The sequence below is a fragment of the Taudactylus pleione genome, unplaced genomic scaffold, assembly GCF_031769625.1.
Source record: "Taudactylus pleione unplaced genomic scaffold, aTauple2 ptg001224l, whole genome shotgun sequence".
Lineage (NCBI taxonomy): Eukaryota > Metazoa > Chordata > Amphibia > Anura > Myobatrachidae > Taudactylus > Taudactylus pleione.
In genome coordinates this window covers 796,481-813,967 of record NW_028285624.1, presented here as the reverse complement: position 1 = coordinate 813,967, position 17,487 = coordinate 796,481, and the positions used below count along the sequence as shown (strand labels likewise).

Sequence of the window (17,487 nt, the reverse complement as noted above, 5' to 3'; positions counted from 1 at the left end):
CAATGTCACTTCCTGTCAACATCAGAGGTCTCTGCGGGCTCCCTGCGTACTCTGAGAGAGCCCTTACCGTACTCTGCAACCTGTTTGCGCACGCGCAATGTGATGCATACACATGCGCAGATAGCAAACATCGGCTCGCGCCGTCCGTTCTCTCACTTGCGTTCCTTGCTGAATCAGGCCCATAGTGTCCCTCGATGTAGAATAGATAAAAAAACACACAGGCTGATTAAAAATAAAGTTTAAATAAGGAATCAATCTCCAGTTTCCTCTCACTATCCATAAAAATACTAATATGATAATTGGTTGCTGACTAAAAATGTATCCTAGTGTGTATGTGTGTGTCCATGTGATAGGGAAATATAGATTGCAAGCTCCACTGGGACAGGGGCTGATGCGAATGACAATTATTCTCAATACAGTGCTGCCTAATTAGTCTGTTGTTCATTTATCTATGCAACAGTTATCTACTTTATACTATACTACAAAAACAAACCCACAATATTATATAATATAAAAAGATGCACATTCAATTCTATAACAGTTTCACCATTGTTGTTTTATTACAGACTGGCGTAGAAAACCAAATTATATAAGTAGTACATCCACAGGTAAGGTGATATATTTGTTTTCACACTAGTATAATTATTTGCTTGGCCTGTTACTTCAATATTAAATAGCAGGAGTATCATTCAATAGGGTGCAGTATGAAAAGTCGACACCAGAATGTCAGCAGGTTCTGAATGTCGATGGTCAGAAAGTCAATAAAGACATTAGGTTGACAAGCAATATGCCGACAAGTTCATGTTTTAGTCTAAACCTAAACATGACATTTGAACCAAGGGGGTCATTCAGACCCGCTCGTGAGCGTCAGGACGCTCGCAAGCGTGTCGATGTTCCCCACTGCGCATGCGCACGACGGAGGGAGCTCCGTCGTGTGCATGCGCGAGACCCGGGGAGCGACGGGCTCTCCATCGCTCCAGGTCTCGCACCAAAGGGGGCGTGCTGTCGATCTTGATTGCCAGATGGAGGTGTTCCCATGGGAACGCCTACCGTCTGAAGCCGGCCCCACTGACATCACTAGTGATGTCAGTGGGAGTGATTTTGGCTCTGATAGAGCCAAAATCACTCCAGGGCTTGTGGCAGGGAGACCCTACCGCAGGGTCTCCATCGCAAGTCCGATGGTCGCGATGGTCAAGACCATTGCGACCATCATCATGGACGCTCACCCACAGCTATACGAGCGTCCAGGAGGCCGCTCCATTTTCATGGAGAAGGGCCCTGATTCAGAGTGAGCGCTCTGGTCAGAGTGTTCAGCTCTGAATCAGGCCCTAAGTCAACACTGACTTTTTGCATTTTGACCTTATGTCCATACATCAGGAGGATGTTTGCTAAAATACATGAGTTTAACTATATTCCAGCCATCAAACAACTTATAGGATGCAGCAATGTGATCGGATCCCTCCCAGCACCCCCTGCGGCATGTATGTCATTCTGCTCATGCACAGAATGACACCAGGGGGGCTTCTGAGTAATAGACCCAGAACTCCTTTATTCACAAAGTACAACTCTTACTGAGAGAGCTGTGCTTTGCGATTTTCTTCATGCATACCCGCGTAACTAACGCCGGCATGCATGCGAAGGGTGTCGAGTTGTATCACATCCCCAATGCGATGCGTCATTCATCCCGCCCATAATGACAGCTCAGACATCAATGACTTAAGTGGAGTCTAAACAGCTATTTTAAAATGGCTAATGGAAAATGGCCCCCTACTTCTAGCCTTGGAACCAGTCTACGCTGTATAGTTTCTGGTTTCAGTATTGTGCTCAGGAACCTTCTTCGTTATTCTCGTGGCCAGGTGGTCACTATGACAGATTACCCAGCTTTCAATATGAACCTGGTGGCAGAGTTTATTTAGGATGAGGACGGCCATGTTAGAGCAGCAAAGAGACGACCAATTGTGCTGTATAAATAGATGACTGATAACATCACTACATGACATATCAATGACTACTTACTCCAGTGATACAAGGGGAAAAGTCCTTTCCACCCCAGACATTGGGCCTGATTCAGCAAGGATCCCAGTTGCTAATATGCATGCAACAGGCCGATAGTTGTGTTCTGCTCATGCGTATGCATTGCATAGCGCATACGCGAGTACTCCACTGTGATCGGGACTGCGATCGCAGTGGCTACACAGACCCAACAAAGAGTGATTGATAAAATGTGTCATTTGTGGGCAGTGACAGGAAGTGATCGGCGAAACTCAGGCGTGCCAGTGCGTTTCAACGCGGTTGCAGGGGCATGCATAAATTATCCGCTGCAATGCCATACACAGCCTGAGGCCTGATAGCATGCGTGGTTGTTAGCAATTTCTGAGTAAGGTCAGGGCTTGTGCAAGTGTGCGTGAGGCTGCGATGGTACTCGATGGTACCGATGGTGTTGCAGTCTTGCTAAACATTACAGATGTGTGTAAGGTAAAGTGGGCATCCTTTTGTAGTGCTGCGAGGGCATAGCAATCGCAATGGATTACAATACTATCGCAGTTGGACTGAATGCGTAATCGCAGGTGCGATCGCAATAGCGATCCGTAATAAATCAGGCCCATTGTCCCCAAAATGTGAAACATAAAACAAAGTCAAATAGAAAATGTATCTCACTGACACATTTTGCATGTACAGTATGTCTTACCCAAAACGTGTTTCCAACAGGCACATGCAGTTCTTTAGATAGATGCATTTTGAATTGTAGCCCACCTTCAATTCATTCATATTAATTAAAAGTTTAAAAAACTCAATTTATTAAAATGGATACTAGCACGCTCCTTCACCCCAGAAGCATAAAATGAACTAAGCATACAGTATAAATTAAGTTAAAATGGGGTGAAGGAAATGGAAATAGTAAATATTGAAGGTCTACCCGGGTGAAACCGGACACGTCAGCTAGCCTATAATAAATTTAATTTTGAAATAGTACATGAACAAAAATGAAATTGGAGAGAAAAGCTAATACAATTGTGTTGCTTATTACCTTTGTTTTGTAGATACTACATCCCCAATCCTTTATATAACAATCGGACTGATATGTGGAATCGCCATTGTTCTTGCTGCACTTCTTCTGTCAAAATTATTTGCAAAGTAAGAATTTATATGCGGTATATGGGGGAGATGTACTAAGCTCTGAAAAGTGATAAACTGGAAAGTGATCAACTGCCAGCCACTCTCATGTTACAGGCTGTGTTGATTGGCTGGTAGTTTATCACTCTACAGTTTACTATATCACTTCTCAGAGCTTTTAAGTTACTTGTACTATGGTTATAATTATATGTGTATAGAGCATAAGAGAGCAATCTCCGATGTGGATGAAATGCCGATATTTTCGCAGTTGAGTGATTATCGTCTGACTGCGCATGTGTCACTGACGGAGTGCCAGGTGCCAAGGTACAGTACCTTTATGATTCCGCTCGCAGGGGATTTAATTGCAAAGTGATTGACATTCAGGGACCATTTGGTGGTGGTTACGGGGCGCAGCGACAAAAATGGAGGCGTGTTATGACCATTTTTGGGTAGTGTGTCTGACTACCTCTACATAAACGTAAAATATGGCGCCAGCGTCTCCGTTCTCGCGGCTATTCCTTGTGATCATAGAGTTACTCAGGACTGCTAACATTGAATGATCTGGGACTTTTGCAGGCAGTGGCATCACAAGGGGGGTGTGGGCTGTATCTGGGTGTCACCCACCGAGGGGACACCAAGGTGCAGACTCCCCCTCAGTGACAGGAGCCGGGTGCTGCACTGTAGTATTAAGTGCAGCACTCGGCTCCTGATACTGTGAGGGAGCCGGCACTGCTCACAGGACAGGGCAGTCAGCACCTCCTGCACCCCCCACTCGGACCCCCCCAGGTAAAAAGCATGGGACAACAGGGTACGGGCTACAAGGCCACACCCCTTCCCGCAAGGCCTTCCAGAGGCACGCGTCAGAGCACATCATCCTTCCCTGAACCAGGTGACGACGTGGAGAGGGACACCACTGTGCGCAGGTGCTTGGATTTGCAAAGCCACCGGTGGGCGTCTCAAAACATTTCCAAGTGGCTGCAGCATTAGCAGATTTTTGCAAAGCAGCTGTAATTGCATTAGCATCAGCATGGATCATAATTGCAAACGCATACGCAGATCAGCTGATGGTGCGTAATGTGCATACGAAAGCACTGCAGTGCACGTGCGCAGGATAGCATTGCGATCAGGCATGCACATAGAAAGCCATCACAGAGTGAGTGACGGGATGTCAGCGTTTGGGGGCGGTGGTGACAGGGGAGTGGTCAGAGAAGCTCAGGCGGGAACGCCGTTACCTGGGCGTGCATAAATTAGTCACTGCGACGGTATACGCTGCTTGTGTACTCACTGCGTGCGACGAGACTTGCAATTTCTGAGACCGGTCAGAGCTGCTGTAATTGTGCTTGAGGGTCCAATGGGCTGCGAGGTCTTACGGATGTGAGAAAGTGGTAGTGGGCGTCTCTGTGCTGGCTGAGCGGTGGCAGACATTAGCATATTTTCACAGCAGGATTGCGTGCGATTACGGAGCTGCGATCACAATAGCGATCCGTGCTGAATCAGGCCATACAGTAGATAGGAGAAAAGCTGTATATTGCATTCAATAAATGGAATAAAAACTAAAACCATATTGGGATACGGGGTGTACATTGTGTTTGGAGAGAAACTGATGGCATGAAAAATATGGACAGCAATATACGTAAAATAAGTATTTTAATTATAAGTATTTTTTTTTCTGAATTGAGCACATTATGCATTTAAAATATATTTTCAAAGAATGTTACCAATTAATACCTTAGAAAAAACAGCATGTTGTATTTATTATATGTTACATACAGGTTGAGTCTCCCATATCCAAATATTCCGAAATACAGATTTTTTTTTGGCATGACAGATAGTGAAAACTTTGATTTTTGATGGTTCAATGTACACAAACTTTGTCTAAGGCACAAATATTGTATAAAATTACCTTCAGGTGTGTATAAGGTGTATATGAAACATAAATTTCATTTTTGCACACAAACTTTGTTTGAGCCACAAAATTCATGAATATGTTCTATAAAAGTACCTGCAGGCTGTGTTTAAAAGGTGTATATAACACATAAATGTATTCTGTGTGTATATTTGAGTCCTATTCCCAAGATGTCTCATTATGGTATGCAATTATTCTAAAATACGGAATATTCCGTTATCCAAAATACCCCTGGTCCCAAGCATTTTGGATATGGGAGACTCAACCTGTATTTCTGTTTAACCTTTCAACCATTTCCATGAGGTGTAATAATTAGATTTATTTTAATACAAATGTTTTTATAAGAAATATAATAATGCAAAAAATATTTTGGCTTAACCCAGAGAGATTAAAAAATGAATTATTGAAGTACAGAGTAACCCTGGTTATTACATTTAATTCAGTTGTTGATTGGCGACATATTGAAAAGCACTTACCCTGGATACAGCCACTTCTACTTAAAATGCCTTCAATTATATGCTGTTCTCAGTTACCAACTCATTGATTTAAAATTATCATTATTATTTTTATTATTATTATTTGTATTATTATTGATCATTGATATGTTCTAATTCACCATCCCTGTTATTGGTAGGAAGCAGAAACCACAAAATGATCCCAAGGTGGAACCAGTAACAGATGACCCAAGGCAGTTGTACATGAATGTCAAGAACATACCGGAAAGGTCTGAGGTGAGTGCGGTTAATGGAATCTATAGAGTCTACCATTGGTCACACTTTGGGACTGGATCTGGATGGGACGGATCTTTGTGTCGGACACGGATGGCAAGCTTTTGCATACAGCACAGGTGCAAATTTATGCATTTTTGCATGTCCGACCTAATCACAGTTATACGGTACGTGGCCAGATCTGTCTTTTGGGGCGGCAACAATAAGATGGTATGGAAGTGCCCTGGCTTATCGGGAGCGTCGCAGGCGTGTATCTAAAGCTCTGTGTGATTCTGATTCATGCATACGGGGAACGGAAGTCTGTTTCTGGCGGATCTCCTGCACCCAGTATAGGTCTGGTGCACATGCCGTACTGTACTAATAATCCAACTTAGGGGAGATGCACTAAGTACCAACCAATCAGCTCCTAACTGCCATGTTACAGACTGTGTTTGAAAAATGACAGTTAGGAGCTGATTTTATGGTACTTTATCACTATCCAAGGCTTAGTACATTTCTACCATGTTAGGTGAATAAACTCACAGCCATTAACTCCTCAGTGAACTTCAAGAAAATTCACAAATATGGCAAATATGTAAGGCTGCGCTTAACCTGTTTGTTTAAAGGTAGCTGCTAGGAAAAATAAAATAGGGATCCACCTGCCCTGTTCATAAAGAATGGATAATCTGAAAAAAGGGGGCATTTTCCAGCACTCACCATTAAACTATAAAATCACCAATGTGTAGAAATAAAGGCATCTCTGACACATTTAAATTGAATATAACAATGGTTGAATACTGCGTTCTGGTTGGAGCGGGGGAGGGCCTCGTGTCCTTGTCGCTTGGGTGTTGGGTCCAACACCAGCGCACCCAAGCAACAAGGACATGAGGCTCCAGCTGGACCCCTGCCCCACCCACCACACTTACCGGTAAGTGATAAAGTCTAAGTGGGACGCCGCTCTAGCACTGGAACACCCCGGACTGTGCATCCACGGAGCCAGCCAGGCTACCCCCACCTTGGAACTATTCAAACCCTCTCACCAACAGGGTATGGACTTTTCCCCTTGGACTGTAACAAGCTTCATACGGTTCTGAGCCCAGGAGGGACTTGCACAAGTACTTTGAGCACTGTCTCTTATTTGTACACTGCAATAAACACCTGTTCACCCTGTATTCACTGTCCAGTATTTATTCACGCCAGCATCACACCCCACCCCACACCAGTATAGATTACCACACATAGCTACTCCACCTCACGAGCTTCCCCCATCTCCCCATCCACTCAATGCCCTCTCCCCCCCCCGTACACCCTCATCCCCCCTTCCCCCACCTTTCCTTCAGTCACCACCATCCCCCACCTACACCTGTGCAGCGTTACCCTTCCAAACCTTCAGATACATTTAAATTAAAGTGTGTAGTATTTATTCTAGAACAATGAGGTACAGAGTAATTCTCTAATATGTCTAAAATGAATGTATGGTTCCTAATACCGGTACACTAAAAAAACTTAGACATTACAAACGAACAACATAAAATTTTGTATTCCAAATGAAATTCATATCAGTCATGTACGCTAAACAGTGACTTAAATTGTGCAGAAGGTTTGAAAGTAGATACAGTCAATCTTTAGATTTAAATCCAAACAGCAGTGTGTCAGTAGATGGATACTTTTGCAAGTGATTACCTGCAGTGAGGTTCTCTCGCAGTCAGGGGTGCGATATGCGATCCGTTCTCCGCAATATGCCATCTGTTCTCCCTTAATTAGGAGTACAGACAATCTAGTCTTGAACGGAAAAGCTTACCTTCTTGAGAGTGCTGGATATGTGAGGGGATAGTCCTCTTCTATGTCGCTTCTAGGCGATCCAGCACGGAAGAGTTATAGGTCTCTGCCGGCAAACTACGGGACACTGTTCTAAGATGAGATACCTGATCAGCGTCCCTCGATTAGCTTGGTAATCGACGCGTTTCGCCTAACCACAGGCTTTGTCAGTTGTGCCATGCCGAGGCGTGACTTAGTAGTGCCGAGTGTCTTTTCGTGTGTTTTTTTACCTTCATTTGTGTCTTATTCGCACAATGATGTGAATAGATAGCACAAGCAGCTTCTGCTGATTAAAATGATATGTTACAGTGTTACAGCTGCTGACACTGTAACGTAGCATTCTGCATGCAGATACACCCGCACTCGCTCACAGAACATAGGCATGCTAGATATCATCTTAATCAGCAGAAGCTGCTTGCGCTATCTATTTGCATCACTGTAAGATGCATTTTAAGGTAAAAGGATGCACAAAAAGATACCGAGCTCCCGCGTTATGTGTGGCGCGACTTGTAGCGCACGGAGGATAGATATATGTGGGCACATCTGTACAGGTGAATTTGGGGAAAATCTGTCTGTACCCCTTAAAATAGGTACCTGACATAGGTAATTAATTTCGAAGTGTATTTGTGACCCTAATAAAAGTATTTGGGGTTCTTAATTTGTGTCATAGGTAGTGCCAGATTAACGTCCACATGGACCTGGAGCTGAAATTCATGAAGGGCCTATTGTGTGTCACTGTTGTGGGTGTGACAAGTGTTGCAGCAGTGTGACTGGTGATGTGGGCTTGTGACTAGTGTGCTGTAGTCGTGGGCAGTGGCGTAACTTCATCCCAGGTGCCCGGAGGCAAGATAAATGTTGGTGCCCCCCCCAAACTAAAATGTACCACCCCCCAGCACCTATGCCAGCCCCAGCTGCCGCCGCCCCCCTTATGCAGTTCCTTTTATATAACGCCCCCAGTAGTAGTCCGTCTATGTAGTGCTCCCCAGTAATGGTTCCCCTATGCAGTACATCCAGTAGTGAGCCCCTGGTAGTTGCGCCCAGTAGTGAGGCCCCTTGTAGTTGCCCCCAGTAGTGAGCCCCCTGTAGTTGCCCCCAGTAGTGAGGCCCCTGTAGTTCCCCCCAGTAGTGAGGCCCTTGTAGTTGCCCCAGTAGTGAGCACCCTGTAGTTGCCCCCAGTAGTGAGGCCCCTGTAGTTGCCCCCAGTAGTGAGGCCCCTGTAGTTACCCCCAATAGTGAGGCCCCTGTAGTTACCCCCAGTAGTGAGCCCCTGTAGTTGCCCCCAGTAGTAGGCCCCTGTAGTTGCCCCCAGTAGTGAGGCCCCTGTAGTTACCCCCAGTAGTGAGGCCCCTGTAGTTGCCCCCAGTAGTGAGCCCCTGTAGTTGCCCCCAGTAGTAGGCCCCTGTAGTTGCCCCCAGTAGTGAGCCCCTGTAGTTGCCCCCAGTAGTGAGCCCCCTGTAGTTGCCCCCAGTAGTGATGGCCCCCACCGCGTGCGCGCGCACGCACACACACAAAAAAACAAACAAACACTTACCTTTATCCCCGCTCCAGTGCTGCTGCCGTCCACCCCTGGCGTCCGCTCCTCGGCACTATGGGAGTGACGTCATTACGTCACTCCCATAGTGCGCTGCGGGACCCGGAAGACGGAGCTCACTCCTGAGCTCCGTCCCTGGCGTCCGCTCCTCGGCACTATGGGAGTGACATTATGACGTCACTCCCATAGTACACTGCGGGACCTGGAAGACGGAGGGAGCTCACACACTGGTAACACACTGGTAACACACTCAGCGGGCGCCCCTTGCACCCTCCGTAGTTACACCAATGGAGGTGGAGCGCCGATCAGTGGCGCTCCTTCTCCATGCAGCTCCCGGGGACAATGGAGCCAGGTGCCCCCTTCAGGGCTGACGTCCGGCGGCAAATGACTCCATTGTCTCCAGGAGTTCCGCCACTGGTCGTGGGTTACATAGGGGTGTGGCCTGTGCTGTTGGTATGTTTAGTTCCATGGAAGATATTGCTGGTGCCTACCTGCACCCTAAGCAGCTACTGTTGGAAATCCGCCATTCTTTGTCCTTCCCCCCAAAAGTCCAGGAATGATGATGTTTGTCCATGCAAGATGACGTTTTGCCTCTTTCTGAGTTCCGTTTTTTTGGAGGGAAAAATCCGAACTCAGCGTGCAAACTCGAACCTATCCAAGCCTGCACATCCCTAATATATATATAACACTCCATGAAATGGCGGCACTCAGGGAGTTGAAATAAAACACAAGTAGCAGCAGTCTACATCGACGTTTCAATGCATCAGCATTTTCATCAGGACACAAAAAAGATAAATAATACACACCTTTAATAAGTGCTCCCCTTCACCAAAGTTCCATGTGCAACCACCCTGCTTCCGGCCGGGATCGCGCCATTGTGCACATAATGATGACGTCACCCATGTGCACCCATCCCCATGGTAACAACTAGTAAACAAAAACATACGCAGATACATGACAGAAAAAATCACAATGCAAAAAATACAACAGTACACTCTAAATATACAGAAATACTATCAATGATCTAAGATGCAAGCTAGCAGAAAAAACTTTTATACCAACAGAGAAACAAAAATCATCAAGCATGACCATACAATAGATAACACTATACTAGAATAAAAGTGATCATTCCAGCACCATATCGCACAAGGAAAAAACTGGTGCTGCTGTACCTTAATCAAAATCATGAGCAGGTTGTTTAAATATAGTGAAGCATCTTATTAACTTCAGTAAAGAGGAACAAATCAAAGGAAACAGTGGAGTCCCATAGTCTCATTAAGTCCCTTGGGCCTCAATGAGTCAAGGAGAAAAATCCATCTTGGCCCCTTTTGCAAAAGAATCCTAGATCGATTGTCACCCCTCACTAAAGGAGGTACATGATCAATAATCATGTGTCGCATTGCAGTAAGTGAATGCCCTGCAGTGGCAAAGTGTTTAGCCACAGGTTGTTCACTTATACCAGAGAGAATGGCGGCACGGATCGAAGATCTGTGCATCGCCATTCACTCTTTAAATTGACGATCGGTCTTACCGATATAGTATTTACCACAAGGACATATGAGGGCATAAACCACAAACTTACTGGAGCAACTTAAATGATGGAAAATTTTAAACCGTTTAGCAGAGTATGGGTGTTTGATTGTGTCACCGGTTAACATATAACCACAGGTGACACACCCCGCACACTTAAAGCAACCTTTTTTAAGGGGACCTAAAAAGTTTTTAGATGTTTTTTTACCCAAACAAGACACATCAGTGTGTATTAAATAATCACGTAAGTTTCTTCCCCGAGAGTAACTAGTGAGGATGCACTTATCTCGTAAAGTGGGCAGTTCCTTATCTATAGTGATTAGTGGCCAATGGTTCTTAATAGCTAGCCGAACTTTGCCACTAGCTGTATTATATCTAGTTGGCCATGGTAACCTTTTAGTAATACATTTGTTCTTTTTAGCAATAAGTGTTTTATCACGTGGTATAGAAATTACTTTTTCTTTTGGCTTGAGTAAAGTATGGTAGCAATACCCCCTATCCACAAATTTAGCAATCATTATATCCATTTGACGATGCATGTCTAACTCATTGTTACATATTCTCCGAATACGAAGGAGCTGTGAGAAGGGTAACCCCTTAAGTACAGTTTTAGGGTGAAAGCTAGATGGTAAAAGCAACATATTGTGATCAGTGGGTTTAACAAATAATGAAGTATGTAAATGATTATCAACAATGCTAATAGTGACATCAAGGAAATCAATACTGGTAGGTTCAATCCTGTAGGATACCTGAAAAGGGCCCTGTTTCTTGTTATGTGACTCAAGGATAGAACAAATCTGATCTTTACTACCTACCCACAACAGCAGAATATCATCTATATAACGTGTGTAATGCGAAATATTACTAGAAATAGCATCAACACTGAAAAAAAGATCATCCTCTATACTGAACATAAAGGCGTTCGCATACGATGGGGCCACAGAGGACCCCATCGCACACCCAGAAACCTGCACATGGGTGACGTCATCATTATGTGCGCAATGGCGCGATCCCGGCCGGAAGCAGGGTGGTTGCACATGGAACTTTGGTGAAGGGGAGCACTTATTTAAGGTGTGTATTATTTATATTTTTTGTGTCCTGATGAAAATGATGATGCATTGAACGTCGATGTAGACTGCTGCTACGTGTGTTTTATTTCAAGTCCCTGAGTGCTGCCGTTTCATGGAGTGTTGTTGTTCAGTGCAGTGATACTGCATGGTCAGCGGAGGGCAACGGGGTAAGCAAGCCTATTTTTTAGTAAGTGCCGGATTTTTCTCATTCTCTCTCTCTCTCGCTATATATATATGCACAGACATAAATACTCAGGGGCCAGACATTACACTGACCTGTGGGAAGTTAATCTGGACCTGCTGGACTGCCTTCTCTCCTGATTCCTGAGCTATGCAACAGGATGGTGGACACATCTTTAGAGCAGGACGGTCAGGGTGCAGAGCTTTGGAACGAATTGGGTGCGGAGCTTCGGCAATTCGGGGCTTTGGTTGACCGGTCTACCGGCCGAGGGGAACAAAATATCTAAATTTTCGGTTCATGGCCAGGAAAATCCCCAGACTTTAATCCCATAGAGAACTTGTGGTCAATCCTCAAGAGGTGGGTGGACAAACAAAAATCCACAAATTCTGACAAACCCCAAGTATTGATTAGACAAGAATGAGCGGTCATCAGTCAGTATGTGGCCCAGAAGCTGATTGACAGCATGCCAGGGCAAATTGCAGAGGTCAACACTGCAAGTATTAACTCTTTGCATAAACTTAATGTAATTGTCAATAAAAGCCTTTGACATTTTGACACTTATGAAATGCTTGTAACGTTACTTCAGTATACCATAGTAACATCTGACAAAAAGGTCTAAAAACTTTTGGCCACGGCTGTATGTATCATAATTTCACATAATACGTTTGGGTCCCAGTCATGTCTGAGAATTGAAGGTAATATAATAGTGAAGAGGTGTTTAGTATGCAGAGTCCCATCACTATATGGGTGCTCCACTTCTGCTTTCAATCTGTTTGCTGTGAGCAGTGGATGGATTGATGAGAGACTGGAACACATTTTTTTGAGTCACCAGTGTGGCTCATCACTTCAGCGGGTTCTGGCTGTTGCTGGGTAACTGGGATGCTGTGTAACACTGCCACATGGGCAGCTGGTCCCGCCGGTTGCTGAGCGACTGAGACCATGGGTGGCTGCAGGGCACTCTTGGTCTGAAATTACTGAAAGCCAGGGCCTAGCTGTATGTGCCTTTGTGCAGCTGCTATTGATATATCATTAGAGGGGCTGGTCCTCTCCTCAGCTGGCGATTGGGTCATACTCTTGTTATTACTCAGGTAGTGCTGCACTTCCACGCTGGTGATAGCTTATATCTCAGTGCTGCCGTCTGGTCCGCTCCATGTGTATTATTGTTTTGGTCTCCTGCTCTGAATATGCCCAGCTGTATCTGTTTAAAGTTTACTATGTTCATGCGGAACTTTTATTATACCCCTTTTCCACCTAAATTCCGGGTCTGACCCGGAGTTGGAACAAAGTTCCTATCCAGATCAGACCCGGAATTTTGCCGGCGCCGACTCGGGATATTCCCGAGTCAGCGCCGCTCACACCGCAGTCGGGTCTGCATAGACCTGGCTTTTGTGGAGTGAAAGTGGATGCTTGGAGATGACGTCATCTCCAAGCGCCACTGAAGCAGGACCAATCGGCCGGCTAGCAGCGCACTCCAGGTCATCGTGACCCAGAGTGCGCTGTTCTCATAGCAGGGTTTCATGGGCTATGCCCGTGTTAAATCCTGCTAGTTACCTGGGTTGGATTGCCGGGTCACTCGACCCGGCGATCCAACCCTCTCCCCTTTTACACCAGGGAGCTGCCCGGGTTAACCCTTCAAAAACAGGGGTTTTAGCTCCGGTGTAAAAGGGGTATTATTGTTTCTACCAACTGCAAGTACTACCAAATCTACACAGTGACCTCTATCTCTGCTGTCTTCCAACTGCAAGTTCTATGTACCGATACACACACAGTGACTGTCATCTCTGCTGTTGTATACAAATATCTGCCTTGCACAAGTGTATATATATCCACACTGTTTATCTCTGCAAGTACCTCAGTGAATGCTATTCTGCTAATTACCAACTTTGAGCTATAGTACCGCTGCCATTCAATACATATTCTGTGTTGGATTCTGTGTTGCTGTTACCCCTGCAAGTCTTGCTATTGTGGATAATTGTTGCTATCTGCTAATTCACCTGTTTGCTATCCAGACAATCTGTCCTGCATTTAACCCTGTTGATGCTGGTTCTGGTTCTGCAATAACCCTGACCCTTTAATGTATCTGTATCTACTCCAGCCAATATCCTGCAACCACCCTTGTATTGTATAAGCCCCAACTATCTGAGCTTAAGACCTGGTAACAATGGGTTGTTGTTATACAGTAAGCAGAAGATCTCAGTAGGAGGCTCTGGGGGTCTTATACATATGCAGGGGTGTTTCATAAATCACACTTCGGGAAGCCAGCGGATGCAATGCCGACCGCCGGCTTCCTGACTGCTTAATCCTGGCGAGGGATAAATGACAGGTGTATAAATCTAGATGCCTGTCATTTTACCGACGCCGGGAGACCCGATGCCCGGCATCCCGATCGAAGGGGTGCCGAGCGCGGACAGCCACGGGGGGGAGGGTTAGGTTTAGGGCTCCCAGGGGGGACTTAGGGTTAGGCACCCCCCTGCGAGGTTAGGGTCAGTCTAGGGGAAGTGGGGGTTAGGGATAGGCACACCCGCGGTGAGGTTAGGGTTTGGCACCCCTTCGGGGGACTTAGGTTTAGGCGGCAGGGAAGGGGGTTAGGTTAGGCACTTAGAGGGGGGATTAGGGTTAGGCACAGGGGGGGAAGGTTAGGGTTAGGCACCCCCAAGGAGGGTTAGGGTTAGGGGGTAGCCTACATACCACACCTGTCGGCATCTTCATCCTTCGGGCTTCTGGTGTCAGGATATGAACCGGCGGCTGTTCAGCCGCTGGGACTCCAAGCCCATTCCATAACAATGTGTTCCTGGGCCAAATACACCGGGCAACAGAACCCACAGTTATGGCGCTGATATTTAGCGTAAGAAATATTAATTTATTTTTTCTTTTCTTTTGGTCAGGAGATCAATGCTACCAGCACACAAGTGGAATCAAAGAACCAGACAGCTGTCCAAGAGGAGCTGCATTACTCCACCATAAACTTCCCGGCTGCTCCCTCCAGAATCTCCTCCAGCCTCACAGACACGGACTACGCAGTGATAAAGCTCAAATAGCCCCAGGATCCACCACTCTCAGGGGCTGATGTAGAGTTGGACGTCCACCTGTTTGCGCAGCATATCTTCTGTGCTTTTGCTCTGCGCATGCGCCAATGCTATGCGTGTGCAAGTACAGGCAATGCTGTGACTGTGTCTAAGGAACTGCGGATATGCAGACCTGGATGTAAATCTGCACTGGTGATGATGGTTAGTAACAATTCAATCATGAAAATAGGGGAAGGGGTACCGCAAGATGCATAGAACTCCGCTTATGGGCAATTCAATACATATTTGTGCATATGGTGCAAGACTACGACTTTTAGACGCTCCGCCATGGGTAGCAATTTCCGGACTTTTGTGCTTTCTACCTGAATTTATCATCTATAGCTGGGTACACACCTTTTTGATCTCTGAGCACTGTGCAGCCAGCATGACCCCCTGACAGCTGCCTTTGAGGCCTGTACACACTGTGCAGACATAGTTCAGCGTGTACGGTCTTCTATGGGATCAGGAGGTCGGACCGAGAAATATTACACAGCACAGATGATGCGACCTCCCGATTCTGGCTGCTGCAGGAGCGCTAAAAGCTATTTATCGGCTATTGCTCCTGCATATACACCTATATAATCATCGGGCCTATGACCCGATATCGGGAGATCAGACCGAGGATTGTAGACGTGTGTACCCAGCTTTATGCATAGCCACACACAAAGTTGATTATAGTGTCGTTGCAATTGGGATTATAGTATTTATCAGAAATTAATTGCTATAAAGTTGCAGGTTAAGCACAACAATGCGGCGGGTCGTGCGGCAGTAGATTCTGGCTTAGTGGCAGAATCTACTGCGCATGTGCGGATCTCCAGGAAAATGGCACTTGTGCTGTTTTCCCAGGGACAGCGGTCTGTGCATGAGCGTCACCGGGAAAATGGCCACCACCATTTCCCAGTGACTTTTGCTGCTCTGCAGCACTACTGGAGACAACGGACAAGTAAGTATAAAGAGATAATGGGTGCAGGGTGAGCGGTGTGGGCCCCCCTGGACCCAGGGGCCCATGTGCACTGTACACCCTGCACCCATTATAGATATGCCCCTGATCCAGACTTGCCTACCCTCCCGATTTGTCCGGGAACCTCCCGATTTTCGGGTGCCACTCCCGGCCCCGCTGAAAGTCAGGCAAACCTCCCGGAAGCCGGCATCCCTCCCTACCCCCCGCAGAGTTAATATCAAAACCCCCGCAGCGAGGGTGCCCGGTGCAATTCTTATCATCTGTACATTTCCCTTGGACTGTAAGTTCATATTTATCGTCGAGGCATAATCAAATTCAGTAATTATGACAGGAGCCCGAATGTAATAGCCAGTAAGATGCGGTAACAGCAAGATTTCGGCAATGCGGCCGCTAGTATTAAAGCGAAACAATTTATTTTAAATCAAAAAACAACCTGGTTTTGGATTAAAACATTGCTGCATTATATCTAGCGCCTACATCGCCGAAATCTCGCTTCTGCCCACGTCTCACTGGCTATTACATTTGGGCCAGAATGGGGATTATAATTTTTCAAGGTTTCTTTATTTCCAGCAATATACACTTAGCTGCATTGCTCAGTTGCAAGATGTTCCTTGAAACTATTTTAAAATATTAGCACCTATGTTATTTGTATGTTCAGCGTGTATATTATAGTCTATTACTGCTAAGCTTTGAATGCAGGGCACAGTTGTACAGTATCTATCTGTAGTGATAAAAATGTATTATGCAAAAAACCTGCAGACCATACTTACATTGGGCATGGGGAGACCACAGGGCCATATGGACAGGCTGTGAATATGGTCCAGCTCCCTGCTGTGCAGGGCTGCAATTGGCGTTATCCTGCACCAGGGGTAGATCAATGACATGATTCGCTTCGTTCATACCCACTTCACTAGGGAGGTGGGCAGGTGGCAGAGGAGCCACATACTCTTCTGGGAGTCTACTGCCCACAAATCAAGAGTCTCCTGGATACTAGAGGAGAATAGGAAAGTATGGTTCAGACATTAAAAATTGTGCAATTTTTTTTTAGAATAACAAATATCTGCACACAAATTAATAGTAGATAGTTATTGATTACTAAATGACCCCGTAAAATAGCGTGATATAGGGTATTCTCACAGACGGGGAGGAGGCTTAACAACCAGGATTTGACTTAAAATGTAGAAGAAAAGAGAGTGGTGGTATATACTAGGCGCACAAGAGCCACATTCTATAAAACTTCACTTTTAATTGAATATGTTTGAAATTGTTGTCCCATTTCCACTGGGTAGGATAAATTCAACAGTGAAATATAAAGGTTACATCAAAGAAAACACAAAGATATATACATGTAAATTGTGCTTGAATAATAAAGAAAGTGTATAAAACAAGTGCCTGTCTACTGTGTCTTATACATTGATTGGTTTCTCAATATGTAGCTGTTTGCTGGATATAATTTTCCTTCTTTATTACAATCCGTTCACCAGATCTAGAGTCAAGCTGTGCATATACATGGAGAATCTTTATTAATAGTAAGTGAGATAAGACCTATCAATAGGCTATTTTTCCCCTATTACTTGAGTATATTTTCATACATCCTGTTTAAT

The 17,487-nt window shown here is 45.4% G+C and overlaps 1 protein-coding gene across 1 annotated transcript in view; it reads left to right on the top strand.

Annotated features, from left to right (window-relative positions):
• Positions 1-14,895, top strand: part of LOC148451006 (sialic acid-binding Ig-like lectin 14) — a 111,415-nt gene extending 96,520 nt beyond the window's left edge. The window contains exons 7-9 of the mRNA XM_088462402.1: positions 3,333-3,438; positions 5,655-5,751; positions 14,743-14,895. Of these exons, the coding sequence (XP_088318528.1) occupies positions 3,333-3,438; positions 5,655-5,751; positions 14,743-14,895 (356 nt within the window). The remainder of the gene's footprint in view (positions 1-3,332; positions 3,439-5,654; positions 5,752-14,742) is intronic.
• Positions 14,896-17,487: the final 2,592 nt, after the last annotated feature.